Source organism: Cynocephalus volans, chromosome 10 (genome assembly GCF_027409185.1).
Source record: "Cynocephalus volans isolate mCynVol1 chromosome 10, mCynVol1.pri, whole genome shotgun sequence".
Classification (NCBI taxonomy): Eukaryota; Metazoa; Chordata; class Mammalia; order Dermoptera; family Cynocephalidae; genus Cynocephalus; species Cynocephalus volans.
This window is the reverse complement of record NC_084469.1, coordinates 58,166,901-58,179,837: the sequence shown is the minus strand read 5'-3', so window position 1 is coordinate 58,179,837 and position 12,937 is coordinate 58,166,901. Positions and strand designations below refer to the sequence as shown.

General features: G+C 41.0%; 1 protein-coding gene across 1 annotated transcript; it reads left to right on the top strand.

The window, feature by feature from the left end:
* Positions 1-10,129: 10,129 nt before the first annotated feature.
* On the top strand, positions 10,130-10,433 carry LOC134389489 (guanine nucleotide-binding protein G(I)/G(S)/G(O) subunit gamma-10). The gene has a single exon (XM_063113057.1). It carries the CDS (start codon positions 10,132-10,134, stop codon positions 10,336-10,338), a length of 207 nt encoding a protein of 68 aa, XP_062969127.1. The 5' UTR covers positions 10,130-10,131; the 3' UTR covers positions 10,339-10,433.
* Positions 10,434-12,937: the final 2,504 nt, after the last annotated feature.

The window sequence follows — 12,937 nt, the reverse complement described above, 5'->3', positions numbered from 1 at the left end:
TAGGATCCGAACCGCGGCAGGAGCGTCACCAGCGCTGCACTCTCCCGAGTGCGCCACAGGCTCGGCCTCTCCCTGGCTTTTTGACCCTCTCTCTGACTGCTCTTTCTTTCTCTTGCTTCCTTTCCCCTCAAAGCCTTTCTCTTGCTCTCTCCTTTCTTACACACGCTCTTTGCCCGGATACCGCCCCTTCTGGCTGGCTGCCTGTGGGAAGGAGTGAGGTGGAGGTGATTATGTAACTGTTATGATTCTGGGAGGTGGGTGTGAGGGGTGAGGAGGAGGCCAGGGAGGAATATTTTCTTCCTTCTCACCCTTCTTAGCCCTCTCCTTTTCTCCTCAGTCCATCAACCTGGCCTCATAGACACCTGCCCCAGCTCCATTCTTCCTGGATTGGGTGGAGAGATCAGATCGCTGCCTCCCTCACCTGGCGACAGTCAGAGAATGAATAATAAAGGACCAGAGGGAGTGGGGGGCTCAGACTGGGAGACAGAGGCTGCAGTCAGGTAGAGCTTCCCAGAGGAGACAGACAGGTGCCAGGGCTCTCTCACAGCCTCCAGAAAAGGCAGAAAGAAACAGAGTCAAGGTGTCAATGGAGATTTTAGGGAGCCACCCAACTCAGCTGCACTGAGCACAGAAGGAGGGATGAACGGCCTCCTCCCCAGCCCACTGGTTCTGGATTTCAACATGGGAAGGAATGCTTTGCTTCCTACACGCTTCCTGGGGAGTTCTTGGTCACCATGGTGCTCCTGAAAATTCCATAGATCACTACCCCACCCATCAGGGAACAATATGAAGTTTATATTCCCAACGCCTACACTTCAGCACTAGCGATCTCCTTACCCACCCACAAGTCTCACTATTTCTTACTCCCTTCCTCATACACACCAGCCTGTCCCATCCCCAAACCTTCCCCACACAATGCAGCTTGAGGAGAGGAGCCCCAGGCAAGTTACCGAGGCCTGGCGGGGAATAGTTCCTGGAGGGGCAAACTGGTGTGCAAATCCCAAATTTGCCCCTTGAGAGCCTTGTCATCTCTGTGAGTCTCAGTCTGTTCGTGTGTAAAATGGGGATGACACACAAAGATGTGAAGATCTGATGAGAGGGTGAAAGTAAGGAACTCAGCACAGTGCTGGCACAGGTGGGCTGCTCAGGAATGGACAGTCCCCTCCTGCTCCCCCCTGCCTTTCTTGATGGTCCAGCACCCAATTGACAGTCCTTGCTGCAGTCTACTTGTTAACTGCCACTAACCTCAGTCTACCCTCAGTCCGCTGCTCAGCCTCACTGCTCTCAGTCTTGCCCCCCACTTACAGTGAATTCTTCCCTGAGAATAGATTTCAAAGGACTAAGGAGCCTTGGTTAGAAAATAGTTGTTGAATAATAATAATGGCATTGTGCTCATGGCTTTAAATACATTTAATCCACACAACAACCTTGCAAGGGAAGTACTGTTATTGGTACTCTCATTTTACAGAAATGGGCACAGGCTCAGAGAAGTTAGGTGTCTCATTTAAGAGAACATATACCAAGAAAGTAGCAGAGGCAGGACTTGAACCTAGCTCCCTTTGACCCCAGAGCATCTCACAACCTTAGACATGCTCTCGAAGGACAAAATTGGAAGGCATGGATGCCGTGGATTGAATGGCCCCCCAAAGTCTTCGAAGCTTAATCTCCACTGTAACTGTCAAAGGTGGGAAATCCTATTATGGTCATTGAAATGTGGGGCCTTGAAGAGGTGATTGATTGGACTGTGAGGACTATGCCTAGTAAATGGATCGATCCATCCACTGACTAATAAATTGATAGATTAATGGTTGTCATGGGCATTGTTCTGAGGGCTTTAAAAGGAGGAAACATGAGGAGCTCTCTCTCTGTTCTGTCATTTTCTGCCACGTGAGACCTCTGCATTGCTCTAAAGGCACCTCCAAAGAAGACCCTCACCAGATGTGTTCCCTGGACTTTGGACTTCCCAGCCTCTGAAACTGTAAGCAATAAATTTTATTTTCTAACAAATTACCCAGTTCCAGATATTTTGTTATAAGTAACTGAAATGGACTAATACACTGGATGTGAATGGAAAAGGGCTGAAGAGATGAAGACAAGAGAATGGCCCCATGAGCTCGATGCTCAATTTTGGTGGGCTCAGAAAGGAGACTAGAAGTTATATAACCCCATAGCAACAGCAACCTCCCTTTTGGGAGCCAACTCCCAGGACATTTAATCCAAAGATATTTAGGTTACCAAAGAAGCTAAATCCCTTGGTCTTTGTAACCAGGATCTGTGGCCAAAGGCAGTTCCTTTTTCCTGGTACCACGAGATCTGAGAGGTCTTCACCCTCTGCTTGATTACCACATGTTGGTCCTGGTGATCTTTACCATCTAGAAGTACGAGAATAAAAGCAGCAAGATACCCAAATGCATTTACCTCTGCTCTATCTGGGAACCTGTCTGGGACCCCAGCCACCCCCACCCCTGCCACTGCCCAGACTTTCTTAATGAGTGCATCAGCTGAATATCAACTCTTCTCTTTGCTGATTGTTTTCCTTTTGTTTCCCTGTATCAGTCCCAAGTTAATCCCTAGAGCAGACATTGTTGATTGTTCCCCTACATCTATTTACCTCTTATTTCTTTAGTAATAGAACCCCTAAATCTGAGCTGATCTTAAGACCATTCAAAACAAAGAGTACATTTCCCAGCCTCTCTTGTAGCTAGGCATGCCATTGAGACTGTAAGCGAATGAGATTTGAGGGGAAGTAATGTGTGAGACTTGCAGACTGTGCCTTCTAGTCCCATGCCCCATTGTCCTGTTGGTTGGACTGCAGATCCAGCTCATGAGGTGGTAAGCCATCTTCAACTGTGAAGATCAAGGCAACGCCCTGGGAAATGGCAGAACTAAAGACAGAAGAAACCTGGGTTCTTAGCACTGGAGATGCCATATCAGCATTTGACTGCTTATACTCCAAGATAAACTGTTACATTGCTTAAGCCATTGTTTTTTTGGGGGGCGGGGGTGTCTCTGATACTAATGAACACAATATCCTTTTCTTTTATGACTTCCTAAATGGAACACCCCAACCCAAAATCTATAGGAACCACACAGCCAAGCTCCAAGCTCAGAAAGACCTGCCGCAATATGATCCATTCGTTCATCTCTAACTGCCCACGCACAATTTCAAAAGCCTTCCCCATCCAGGCTGGTTCATCTAACCATTTCTTCTTTATCTATCACCCAGGCATTCTTCCACCCATTCACATTTGTCAAGTAATTATCTAAAGTCTAGATATCCTTCCGATATCATCCATTTTCCTATCCTCTGTCCCCCGATACACTCGTCCTACATTCATCATCCCTACCTCCCAACACGTAGCCATTTACCCATCCATTCACTCTTTCTTCCATCATTACCTCCTCATACATCTGTCAACTCCTTTGTTTATCCATTCTTCTAGTCACCCATACATCCAGCCTTCCATACATTTGCCTCCATACATTTGTTCATTTATCCACTGGTCCATCCACAGCCAATGATTCTTCTCTCCATTTGTCCACCACTCCAACAACTCATGCGTCCATTCTCCCATTCATTCATACTTACTTCCATGGTTCAGTCACACATCTTTCCATCTGATCTTTCCTTTCATCTACCTCTAACAGCTTTGATCCTTCTAAGCCTTCAGTGACAGAGGGGCTCAGTCCCCCATATCCATGCTCCCCTCATCAGGAAATTCCACATTGATTAACTTACTTTCCTTCCCTCTGCATCTGACCCTCTGTGACATTTTTAAGGAGGGAAGAGGTTGGGATTTGGTTTCCTTATCCAACTTTAGAAGAAAAGAGGAAGTGAGGGAAGGAACATTGAGCTGGGCCTTTGTGGGGAGAAGATTCAGCAGAAAGACTCAGAAATGGGCTTCCATTTAGGTCCGGATCTCATATACGGGTCTCATTCCAACACATATGCTCATTCTCTATCATTCTCCTGAACCAACTCACATTCCACATCCCCTGCTGGAAGCCCTTCCTCATCTCCAGGTCTCAGCCTCCTGAGCTCTTCTGTATCCAGTGAGGAACAGAGGAAGGGTGAGGAAGGAGGAGCCTCATGGGGTCTAACACAAGGGACTGGCATTGCCCCCACCCCACTCTTCCTACAGCATGGCTCACCGTGAGCTGGGCACATAAGGGGGAAGGAGGGAGCTCCATAAAAAGAAGACCCAGGGCAGCTTCTAGAATGTTCCCAGTGCTGGCCCACAGCTAAGAGGGGGGGAAAAAAGACCTTAAGGTGCTGGCAGGTGTGACTTTGGCCAGCAGAGAACACTAGAAGGTCCTTTGGAACTTCTTGAATTTTCTGCAACACTAAAGGGTGGAGAACAAGAATACCATAGAGCAGATCCAGGATGAGATTGGCTTCCTGCTTGAGGTGTCTCAGGAGACTAAGTGTATGGATTCCACTAAAGGATGAGAAGAGGGATATGGGATTGTACTTGGTTGAAAAGTGTCTCCCTGTTGTAGGGTGAATTGTGTCCTTCCCCAAACTCTGTGTTGAAGCCCTCACCACCAGTACCTCAGAATGTGACTGCATTTGGAGATACAGCCTTTAAAGAGGTGATTAAGTTAAAATTAGGCCATTAGGGAGAGCCCTAATCCAATCTGACTGGTGTCCTCATGAGAAGAGGAAATTAAGACACACAGATAGACACCAGGGTATATGTGCACAGAGGAAAGACCACGTGAGGACACAGAGAGAAGGCAGCCATCTGTGAGCCAAGGAGAGAGGCCTCAGAAGAAACCAAACTACCAGTACTTTGATCTTGGACTTCTAAGTCTCCAGAACTGTGAGAAAATGCACTTCTGTTGTTTAGGCCACCCAGTCTGCAGTATGCTGTTATGGCAGCCTGCTTTGGTTTGAATGTGTCTCCTCCAAAATTCATGTGCTAAAGCTTAATCCTCATTGTGGTGGTGTTGAGAGCTTGGGCCTTTTGGAAAGTGACTAAGTCATGAGGGCTCCATCCTCAAGAATGGATAAATGTCTTGTAAAATGGCTGGAAGGAACTAGCTGGAGGAGCTAGCTTTGCCATTCTGACTTCTACCATGTTTGTCCCCTTCAGAGGATGCAGCAACAAGATACCATCTTGGAAAGAGACAACCACCCTCACCAGACAGCTGACTCTGCCACCTCCTTCATCTTGGACTTCCCAACCTCCAAAACTATGAGAAATAAATTTCTGGGTTTTTTAAAAAATAAATTACTATGGTATTTTGTTGTAGCAGTGCAAATGGACTAAGACACAGCCCTAGCAAGCTAATACACTGTCCCCCAAAGTCATGTCCATCAGGAACCTCGGTCCTTATTTGGAAATAGTCTTTGCAGACATAATTAGTTAGGTTAAAATGAGGTCACACAGGTATCCTTTTAAGAAGAAAAAACAGAGAAATAGACATACAGAAAGGAGAATGCCATGTCAAGATATATATAGGTGCACAGAGAGAATGCCGTGTGATGATGGGGGCAAAGATTAGAGTGACGCATCTACAAACCAGGGAACACCAAGGATGTCCAGCAACCACCTGAAGCTAGGAAGAGGCATAGAAAGATCCTCCCGTCGAGTCTTCAGAGGGAGCCTGGCCATCCTCACACTGTGATCTTGGACTTCCAGCCTCCAGACTGCAAGAGAACAAATGTCTGTTGTGTTAAACCACCCGATTTGTAGTACTTTGTTAAGGCAGCCCTAGGGAACTAATATGGAAATTATAGGGTTATACCTGATAAATTTAAACCATATGGTAGGGGTTTCATTGAGTGTGAAGTGTGTTGGGCTTCTTGGGAAGTTTTGAACTTTGGTGTTCCTGGATATCACCAGCTTGTATGCAAGCCAACTCTTCATAGGTCATTAAAAATCCTCTCGCCTGGGAAATCTTAACCCAGGGACCATGGCTAGGATTAGAACATTTGGTGGACTCCCTGAAATTATATCTAAAACCCTCTGAGCACAAATGTTCAGGCAGTTCAGTTTGAGAATAGTGTCACAGTCAATAAAGCATTGCTCTGCCTCCAAAATGAATTCATGATAATTCAAAATTCTTATTTGCTTCTCTACCAGGACTGTAAAAAGGGATTGTGAAAAAAGAAAGAAAGAAAGAAAGAAAGAAAGAGATTGTGGCAGAGCCTGGCTAGGTGCTCACCAATCCCGTTTCTCCTTCCTGGGCACACAAGGAGATTACATTTCCCAATATCCCTTGTAGCTAGGTTAGGACCAGCAACATCAGCATAGGTTTTATGGAAGTATGAAATAAAATTTCTTGTGTTAAAGAGATTTTGAAATTGTTTGTTACAGCAGCTAGGTGACTTAGTTAGGGTTTTAAGCACATAGGTTGGGGATCTTATTAAAATCTCCTCTCCTCCCTTTCTCAATTCATCAGCTTTCTGTAATCCTCTGAGGACACTGCCTTGTCCTCATGCCACTCCCTTACCCCATCTCTTCACTCATCACTCTGTCCTTCATCAGCCACTTGCCTCACTTGGCTTTCATGCATGTGTTGTACAACTGGTTGATGCTTCAGCCAAATTAGCCTCTTTGGAATTACAAATTATTTTATGTTCTCACTGTTTTTTTTCAAGAGTTTAAGCACCTATTATTCTCTCCTACAGTTTTCCCTTCTTACTCATTTTTCAGTGGAATTGGCTGTGGTCACTCACACATTAATCATTTCTTTTGTGTTCATTACATATGTACATTTGAGTGTGGTGGGGAGGGTGTTCACCTGCAAGTAACCAGAAAAAAGTGACAGGGGCTTAAATAAGATAATTTAATTCTCTTACACATTCTAGACATTCAGAGCTTGTCATCCCAAGGTTAGTATGGTGCCCCACAGGGTATGGCTCATTTATCTTGTCGCTCTACTATGTGTGTTTTCCATTCCCAAGATCATATCACTGTGCAAAATGATTGCTGTAGCTCCAGCCATTGATCCCACTTTTCAGCTAATAGAAAGGAAGAAGAGAAATAGAAGAAAAAGAAGATCAAGGATTTAAACCACGTTTATTAATGGAGATACTAAGAAGGTGCCACATGACCATTCTGCTATGTCCTATTGGCCAGAACCTAGTTATATTGTCACACCTAGCTACAAGTGAGGCTGAAAAATGTGGATTTAACTCTACACAGACATATTTCCAGCTACAAACTGGGGTTTCTGTTATCGCAGAACAAAGGGAGAGCAGATTTTAGGGGACCATTGGTGGTCTCCATTACAGTGTAAATATATTTATTTTTCTAGGGGTAAACTCCATGACTTCTATCAGATTCCCAAATATGAAGGGCCAAAAACTCTTTATGTGCCGCTGAAACAATGGAGCACAGACACAGCGATAAATATAGACAGAGACAGAAAAAAACACAGAAGCGTCCCTCTAATAGGAACTCGCAACTAAGCTTGATGTAGTGATCTTGGAATTTTGGAATTTCCTGAAAATTTTATGCAAAATTCTATGCATAGAGCATTTTTCTATTGAGGAGGATGAAAAGCTTTCATCAGAAGAGTGCCCAGAATCCCTCAAAAATGGGTAATTACCACTTAGCTCATCCTCGTTTCCCATTTTACAGATGGGAAAGGGAAAGGTACTTGCTTATTGTCATTGAGTGTCAGTGGTATAGATGCAGCCAGAATTGAAACCTCACTTGTGCATGTGTCTTTTACCACCTGACACTCAAAAAAAAAAAAAAAAAAAAAGTTGATTCCAGATACTGAATGCAAACAACAGGTGGTGAATTGCCCTTGGTCACAGTTAGTATGTTGTCATACTCTTAACCACTGCTGCATGCAAAATGCCTGGTATAGTGCTCAGTACTTAGGAACTGTGTTCAGCATTCTTGATTTTTACTCTACCAAATCTGGGAGGGCAATGAAGGAAGTAGAAGGAACTTGGGAGACAAGTCCCTTATGCAAATGACCAATCTTGGGTACAGAGAAACTCCAGGGTCACACAGCCAGGAATTGGCTATGCTGAGATTTGGAGTTAGAAATGTCTGAGTCTTTTCACACATACAAATAAGACTTATACAAAAACGTTCACAGCAACTTTATTCATAATAACCCAAAACTGGAAACCTCCCAGGTATCCATCAGTAGGAGAATGGATGAACAAACTGTAGTATATTTATACAATGGAATACTACTCAGCAGTAGTTAGCTATTGCTGTGCTTATGTGTGATGATAAACACAACATGAATGAATCTCAAATAATTGTGCTGAGCTAAAGAAGCCTTATACATACATCCATGTTTACAGCAGCATTATACACAATAGCTAAAAGGTGGAGGCAACCCATGTGTCCATTGATGGATAAAAGAATAAGCAAGAATGTGGTATAAACAGACAGTGGAATATTATTCAGCCTTAAAAAGGAAGAAAATTCGAACACACACTACAATGTGGACAAACCTTGAGGACATTATGCTAAGAGAAATAAGCCAGCCATAAAAAGATAAATAGTGTATAATTCCACTTATATAAGGTACTTAGAGTAATCAAAATCATAGATATAGAAAGTGGAACGGTGGTTGCCAGAAGCTGGCGGAAAGGGGAATGGGAGTTACTGTTGAACGGGTACAGAGGAGGTGGACGGTCGCAATGACTACAGCACAACATAAATTTACTTAACGCCACCAAACTGTCTACATAAAAATGGTTAAGATGGTAGATTTTGTTATGTGTATTTTACCACATACACACACACAAAAAAGCCTTATACAATAGAGTGCATTCTGTAGGAGCCTATGTACAGGAAATTCTAGAACATAAAAAAACTAATCTATAGTGGAAAAGTACTTTAGAAACTCCTAATACTTTAAATACTACTAATAGAAACCACAATTAAATCACATAATTAATGTCTATCATTGGCAAAAAGAAAGATTAGTTTAAAAATTTTGGTTTAATAAAAACAACCAACTCTTCTTTGTGTTAAGTATAATACAAGTGTATACTTTATTCTACTTTTTCCTAAAACAAAAAAAGATTTACTGAACAAAAAAAGCTAACATTTGTTAACCTAAATAACAAACAGAGAGAGAATGATAGGTTTAATTGGGAATATAACATTGCAATGAGAATTTGCATGCTATAGTAAACTATGTGTGTATTTACAGAGGTAAAAGATGACAAAGTTTTAAAGGAAAAAATGATAGAGGATTACAGAATTGTTTTGGGAAATTATACTTGACTACAAGGATCAATAACAAGGCTGATGCTGGTCCAAGGTTGGACAGACAGTTGCAAGGTAGAGGTCCTCACAGAAGTAGATTTTGTATAAGGTTGCAATGGCCTTTGTGCAAGACTGTGGTTTTGCAGAGTCCTTTGTTATAATTTTGTTGTCAGACATTTGTGCATGAGAATCCTCCCTTCATGGCCTTCCTCTGCTCTGTCAGGGTGTTTTTTTGGTTTGTTTGTTTGTTTAACACAAGTGACTCCATTTTTGATTCTGACAACATTCACACATTATTCCTATGTAATGTTTAAGATATTGAAAATGTAAATTGTTATCCAATTAAATTGAGTCATTATTCTGACAAACTTCATTTCAATAGCAATTACATTTTTGTAGTATGTCTGTTTGAATATAGTTTCTAAGATCTTTAGGTACTTAAAACCTTGGACTTTTTAAATTTAATGAATAGCCATCAGATACCTAAACAGTTTTGAAGATAGAATCCTGCAACAGTGATTACTAAGCATAATTTAAAGTTTATATAAATTTGCTTATTTTTATGTGCGATGGAGATGTTCACATTGTACCCCATAAATATGTACAATTATTATGTATCAACTAAAAAAATTTTTTTTTTTTGTCTTTTTCGTGACCTGCACTCAGCCAGTGAGTGCACCGGCCATTCCCATATAGGATCCGAACCCGCGGCGGGAGCGTCGCCACACTCCCAGCGCCGCACTCTCCCGAGTGCGCCATGGGCTCGGCCCTCAACTAAAAATTTTTAAAACACCACAATGATATAGCTCTGTACATTTGAAGAGTAGCAGTTCATTAAAAAACAGAGTTTCAACTTCTTAAGAAAAACTTACTTGAAGTCATGTTAATAAATGTGTTCACTATGTCACTTTTAAAAGGTATAAAAAGGGCCGCTGCCATGTCTTCGGGGGCCAGCGTGAGCGCCCTGCAGCGCCTGGTGGAGCAGCTCAAGCTGGAGGCCGGCGTGGAGCGGATCAAGGTCTCTCAGGCAGCAGCAGAGCTTCAACAGTACTGCATGCAGAATGCCTGCAAGGATGCCCTGCTGGTCGGTGTTCCAGCCGGAAGCAACCCCTTCCGGGAGCCTAGATCCTGTGCTTTATTCTGAAAACTGTAGGGAAGAAGTTCGCTGAGGAATGCCTTTAAGCACAAAGTGATGAATGACTGCCTCCAAGTCTCAAGAAAACACTTTTCTCTAGCCAAATGACTTGTAGATATTTCAGACCTTTCCTGTAGCCTGGTCCTATAGCCAAAATTCTACAGAAATTGATGAGTTTTTACTCACATAAGGAAACTTGGTGAAGGAGTAGAGTTTTAAATAATAATGGCCTAGTTCTCTTGGTGAAGTACTTTTATCTTAGGACAAACAAAGACCTTACTACCAAATGTACCAAAATACATGTCTTTCATAAGTGAGTTACTGGTGTTTCTATACCTGGAATATCATGTATGTTTTATTTACTGCATGTTTACATTTTAGGAAGGAAAACATTTTGTTTATTAAAAAAAGTGAATATTTGTAATTTGTTGTTCCTAAGATTTTTATAGCAACAAAATTTGTTCTTTTCTCATGAATATACAATTACTAAATGAAGACAAGAAAGTATAAAATTGGGAGGGAAATAGGCTTTACTAATCAAACCATATTTTGATTTTTTCTAAATGAGAAGATTGTTTCATTTTTAACACTAAACATGGGAGATGATTCTTAGCAAACTTGTTTGGTAAGATTAACATTATGTTGTGTATTCGGTTGCTCCATCTTATGTATGAAGCAGATTTGATCTTTGTCTTAAGTTCTTTTACTTTATAGCGGTGGTTGTACTTTAAAAAAATACTAGATTATTTCACACCCTTAAGAAAGGTTTAAAATGTGACCTATATACAGAACATTGCAAATGGTTAAAAACAAAGTAATGTGTGAAAATGTTACAACCTAAAGAATTCTTCATGTCACAAGTGTTTTACTTTGATGATGTGCCTTTGATTTAATTTGGGACACTTTTAGAAAGATATTTTGTGTTTGTAATAATCTTTGAAGAGCTTGGAAATAAAATTTCTGCTTAATTCATCAAAAAAATAAAAAATAAAAAATAAATAAATAAAAGGTATAAAAAGGATGTGCAAGGCTATGGGAAGTTATCAACTGTCAAAACACAGAGAGAATTCTAAAAACAGTAAGAGAAAACCATCAAGTCACTTATAAGGGAATCCAGATTAGCCTAACTAACAGCAGACTTCTCAGCAGAAACCTTGCAGGCCAGGAGAGAAGGAAATGATATATTCAGAGTACTGAAAGAAAAAAACCTGCCAGCCACAAATATTATACCCAACAAAGCTATCCTTCAAAAATGAAGGAGAAATAGTCTTTCTCAGACAAGCAAAATTTAAGGGAATTATCACCACCTACTGACTTCACAAGAAATGCTTAAGGGAGTCCTATATCTAGAAGAGAAAGAACAACAACAACCATCATAAAAACATCTGAAAACATAAAACTTACTAATAGAGTAGATACACAAATTAGAAAGAAAAAGGAATCAACCATATCAATACAGAAAACCACCAAACTGCAAGGATAAACACTAAGAGAGGAAGAAAGAAACAAAAGAAACACAAAACAACCAGAAAACAACCAACAAAATGACAAGAGTAAGACCTCACATATCAACAATCACCTTGAATGTGTTGTTTAGTAGATCTCCAGAACTTACTCATCTTGCGTAACTGAAACCTTGTACCCTTTAACCATCACTTCTCCATTCCCACTCTCTGCTTCTGTGACATTGATTATTTTAGGTTCCTCATGTAAGTGAGATCATACAGTATTTTTCCTTCTGTACCTGACATTTTACTTATCATAATGCCTTCCAGGTCCAACCAGATTATCATAAACGGCAGGATTTTTTTTCTATTTTAAGGCTGAATAATATTTTTGTGTATGTATATTCCACGTTTTATCTGTTCATCCATCAATGGACATTTAGGCTGTTTCCATATCTTGTTTTGGGTATTATGAATAGCGGTTCCTGTGTATATTGACACGCTTCCATCCTTTGATTGGTTGGTTTTGTTTTGTTTTAGCACTTCCTTACTTTCTGGTATTACAAGGTGCTCTAGGCACATTTTGTATTTTCTCTTCCCATCTCCATCCCTAGAATCATCCATTTCTCCAAGGAGCCCTGATTGCTTTTATTAGAGAATGGTGTAAAAAAAACCAAGATCTGGGCACTGCATGTGTTCGTTGCTACTGGAGTGTCATTGTTTCTCAGCCCCCTCAGCAGAGAGAGCTAGGAAATAAAAGTTATGTATAGTAACCTATTTATATCTGTCTATATCTATCTATATATCTATCTATATATCTGTATATATATCTTTATAATTGTTTCTGTAACCATACATATGTATGTATATACATATCACCATTAGCTGATATTATCCAGCTATCTCACTACTGGGTATATACCCAAAGGAAATGAAATCCATATACATATGTATGTGTGTGTGTGTGTGTGTTTGTGTTTATGTGTATGTGTGTATGTGTGTGTGTGTGTGTGTGTGTGTGTATATATGTTTAATCTCATGCTAATGTTTCTCATCCTAATCCAGTACCACATGGCTTATTCTAGCCTTCCTCTTTGTTTATATATAACCTCCTTCTTTAGTAATGAGAAACTTGGCTTTCACCATCCACCATCCGTTTACTT